Raw genomic sequence first — 4,389 nt, 5'->3', positions numbered from 1 at the left:
TTGATTACAATTAAACGTTGCAGACACCAGCTTTTTAAAATGACGGCTTGTTTTTAATGCTGCAACTTTTTATGTTTCTTAAATCAGACCACATGTGCTGTCATCAGTGGACTGAGACATACAACACATCAGTGCTTTATTTGCTGAGACACCTTGGCACATCCCTATTTTCACCTTTAGCTGCAGTGTGGTGATCCTGTTCAGTCACAGCTGTGTTTGGAGGAACCTTTACCTCCATTTCTGTGAGGATTTGTTTTAGAACCGGTTCTGTCTCATAAATGACTCTGTGTTATCTTGTAGATTTCATTGTTTGATATCAACCTGGAGAAACACCTTCTCTCTGGGTTTTTTATCTTTCCCACAGAAGTGATCAGCTGCTGGTCCAGGAAAGAACCAGTGACCCCCTTTCTGATTTTGACACAGACCAAAAGAATTTACTTCTTCCAACAGGTTAAACTATTTTTAGTTTGCGAAAGAAAACTAGAAAAAAATCCTGCTTAGGCAGAAACAACTGGATTCAGAAGGAAGAGTCAACATCTGGTCCTCCAGGTTGAGTCCAGCGCAGACCTGCAAATCCTCTAGGGACCAATAGGGTCTTGATCCAACAGAGTTAGTCCCCAGTGACCTTCATGTCTCCAAAATGTGCAACTTTACAATCGAAATAAACATATTTACAGTCTGATATAAAAACTGTTTTGGTCTCCGAAGTTAATTTCACATCCAACTTTCACAACCGTACACAAGGCTTGTTTGGCTTGTTCCCGTGTGCTGGTGTGAAACATCCGTTAGTCATTCATGCAGGAATTCCTCCGGCATTGAGAATCTCCTCCCTCTGGTGTTTTTCGGCCAATTCTTTCCCTCAAAAACCTTAATCTGTGTCTTGGATTTCAGAGTAAATACACACGCTGTGTTAGCATCCAGTGCTAGCTGGCAGAGATAGAGAATAGCAAGACTTCCTCCAGAAGAGCAGGACTTCCTTCAGAAGAGCAGGGCCTCCTCCAGAAGAGCAGGACTTCATTCAGAAGAGCAGGACTTCCTCCAGAAGAGCAGGACTTCCTCCAGAAGAGCGGGACTTCCTCCAGAAGAACAGGACTTCCTCCAGAAGAGCAGGACTTCTTTCAGAAGAGCAGGACTTCCTCCAGAAGAGCAGGACTTCCTCCAGAAGAGCAGGACTTCCAGTTCCTCCAGAAGAGCGGGGCCTCAGGTTTGTGGTGTAATTGGACCTTTAATCCAGCTGACAGAACCATGTGGCATCTTCAACACAACTAGAAGAAAACAGTTTGAATGTTTAAGTTACTAGTGATGTTTTCTTATCTTATTTTAGTTTGTAATTATTATTTTGAGAACAGAATTTACGTGCAAGTTCTTTTTTTTTTTTTTATCAAGCCACAACTTTATTTCCATCTTGGGTATAAATTGTATAAATGAGCTTAGATTATATCAGCAACTTTTCTTCAACTCTTCAGTCCCTTTACATCGTCAATTCCATAATAGCATTGACAATGTCGTTGCTGTTTTTCAGGGCCCGTACAGCCTTTGCTCGTGACACGTTGGCTTGTGACATGACGAATTCAATGTCCTTCACCTCAACGCTGGTCTCATCAACCTCCTCTTCTTCACTCTCCTCCTGTACTGTGGGTGTCTGTGGGTTTTCCTGGAGGTTTGATACCGCTTCTCCCTGTACCTTGAACTTTTCTGCGGCTGCCAGTTGGGCTTGCTGAGAAAGATCTTCAATCTTAGCTTCACCGAAGACGATATACGTGTCTGATGCAGGGCTCTCGTAGACATCCGGTTTGGTGGTGACAAACAAGATGTTCTTTGACTTGCGAATGGTGAGTCTGGTGACTCCAGTTACTTGCCTGAGACCAAGCTTCGACATCGCCTTTCGTGCCTTCTTTTCATTGCAGCTCTGTTTGGCTTTGCTGACAGGTTCCTCATCTATTTCGGCAGCTGCTGCAAGCTGGGCTTGTTGTGTCTGAGTCTGTGCAGAGTCCTGTTCCTCTAGCTCAGGGACCGAGTCGTCACTGTCTGACTCGGTGCCAGATCCAGTCTCCACTTGAGGCTGCTGCACCTCCTGCTCGGTGACCGGGACCGTTTCTGTTGCTTCACCGGGCATGGCGACTCAGGGCGATATTTCCAAGATCAAGTGAAATCAAGGTGAAAGTTGTTCGTAAATTCATGTAAACTTTCCAAATCCTGCCTTGATCAAACTGTAAATCATCCCTGATCTTCATGAGGTTCATTCACTGCTTGTCTTCCAAATCTAACGTTTTTTTCTTTCTGAGTCAGAAAGAAAAAAACAGAAACAGAAACAGAAATTCTGACCCACAAAGATTTCCTGTGGTTATCCTGAAACATCCCAAACCGTCAGATGTTCACGCCCAACAGATGCTCTCATGTGACGCAGCGACACACATGTGTGTGTTCAGGTGATGCCGAACCACCCAGGTGGAGTCTCCTCCCCCTTCAGCAGTTTTACAAGAACATTGACAGGAAGTGAGTCACAGGTCAGCTGACCCCCCAACATCTGCTTCCTATCACCACTGTGTGTCACGTGTGTGTGTGTGTGTGTGTGTGTGTATGTGTGTGTGTGTGTGTGTGTGTGTGTGTGTGTGTGTGTGTGTGTGTGTGTGTGTGTGTGTGTGTGTGTGTGTGTGTGTGTGTGTGTGTGTGTGTGTGTGTGCTTTTGCGTGGACGTTACATAACTGATATAAAAGTGGGCAGTGACATCATCACCTGCTCGCTGTGGTTTCTACAACCGCACTTAAATAAAGTTGGGACGCTGCGTAAAATCTTACAAACCCTCATTTAATCCCCAAAAGTATATAAACAACATCTCAGGTGTTGAAACTGATTTCATGGAAAATTCTAATAGTGATACAAATCAGATAATGATTATCTATTAGGCCTGCTTTTGTCAGGTTTCAGGTATTTCAGGGCCCAGTCCTCTGAGGGGGGTTCTCCTCCAAGCTCAGGTCAGAGACGTGGGAATATGAGGGTTTACTGTTCCTGGGAAGGTTCTCTTCTGGAGATCTCTGACACGTTCCCAGGATCTTGTGGTTCCACCCTCAGCTCCGAGTGCTCCGACTATTATCAGTACCACTGCTGTCTTCACCTTCCAGATCTCACTCTTTCAGCCCCTGGTACTTCTCCAGTTCCTCAGGCTCCTCCTCTTGACATTGCTACATCATTCACCTAACCCTAACCCTAACCCTAACCCTAACCCTAACCCTAACCCTAACCCTAACCCCAACCCCAACCCAAACCCCAACCCTAACCCTAACCCTAACCCTAACCCTAACCCTAACCACCGCTCTCTTCTGGAGTTTGTCGACAACAACACTCAGTGTGGTTACATCCACATTTACATTAAAGCATTGGCAACAATCCAGCTAAGGATTAAACTGGAGGTTCAGAGAAATCCAAGTATACATGCACGAGAAGACAATCCATTATTGAATGAGATGCATTCGACTCAGCAATGCTAGGTGGTGCCACACGCACTTTTGCGTTGGCGTTCTTCCGGTTCCTTCTATGTTGTTTGTCTTCTTCTTCTTCTCCTGTGGTGTTGATATTCTGGGGTTTCGCAGTGTCCTCAACCTCCAGAAGGGGGGATCCCGGAGGCGGAGCAATCGCAAGCTCGGCTAAGCGTGGGTTGGAATACATGCTGGAATAACTCGGATTAGGTTGGATTAGAAATTGAATACAGTAATCCCTGTTTTTTCGTGGGGGTTTCGTTCCAAAAAGAACCCGTTAGAGGGGAAATCCGTGAAGTAGTAACCTTTATTTTTTTTACAACTATTATACAAGGCTTCAAATTGCGGCGATCAGCACCGCCCCACCGTGACCCGAGTAATTGGATTTGACCGGGAGAATCGGTGCAGAAAGTTTTGTCGAAATCATGGGTTTTGGATAAAACTGTTTTACGTACATGTACATGTACAGTACATATTAAACCGTAATGTTATTGACACACAGGATTGCAGAATTCACTACATTTCCACTTGGTTGTTGTCAAGGCCAATAAATCCAGAGGATTAGCTTCACCACTGTATGAATGACTTCTCAAGTAAAAACCTTACTTTTGAGTCACGTTGGCAGGCTGATCTAATCTGTGATGAATTACCCTGTAAACATATTTTCACCAACTTAAAACTTACCTCGAAAAATCCTAATCACCAGTTTATTCATTTTAACTTTCTGCACAGAACATTATCACAGAAAAAAAAACATGCAATGAACAAAATCAATTCTCCTCTTTGCAGTTTTTGTTTAAGTAATACCCCACATGTTTTGGCAATGCCCGCATGTATTATCATTCTGGAAAAAGTCAGTATATATATATATATATATATATATATATATATATATATATATATATATATATAT

At 43.7% G+C, this 4,389-nt stretch overlaps 1 protein-coding gene across 1 annotated transcript; it reads right to left on the bottom strand.

The window, feature by feature from the left end:
- Window positions 1-1,372: 1,372 nt before the first annotated feature.
- Window positions 1,373-2,137, bottom strand: LOC133422214 (nascent polypeptide-associated complex subunit alpha-like). The gene has a single exon (XM_061712159.1). It carries the CDS (start codon window positions 2,114-2,116, stop codon window positions 1,472-1,474), a length of 645 nt encoding a protein of 214 aa, XP_061568143.1. The 5' UTR covers window positions 2,117-2,137; the 3' UTR covers window positions 1,373-1,471.
- Between the last annotated feature and the right edge of the window lie 2,252 nt (window positions 2,138-4,389).

The sequence above is a fragment of the Cololabis saira genome, chromosome 21, assembly GCF_033807715.1.
Source record: "Cololabis saira isolate AMF1-May2022 chromosome 21, fColSai1.1, whole genome shotgun sequence".
Lineage (NCBI taxonomy): Eukaryota > Metazoa > Chordata > Actinopteri > Beloniformes > Belonidae > Cololabis > Cololabis saira.
Note: the sequence above shows the minus strand (reverse complement) of the source record. Positions and strands in the feature narration are given on the sequence as shown.

Excerpts from the sequence above, each read along its gene's own strand:
- LOC133422214 (XM_061712159.1), bottom strand. The coding sequence starts at position 2,116 with ATGCCCGGTGAAGCAACAGAAACGGTCCCGGTCACCGAGCAGGAGGTG.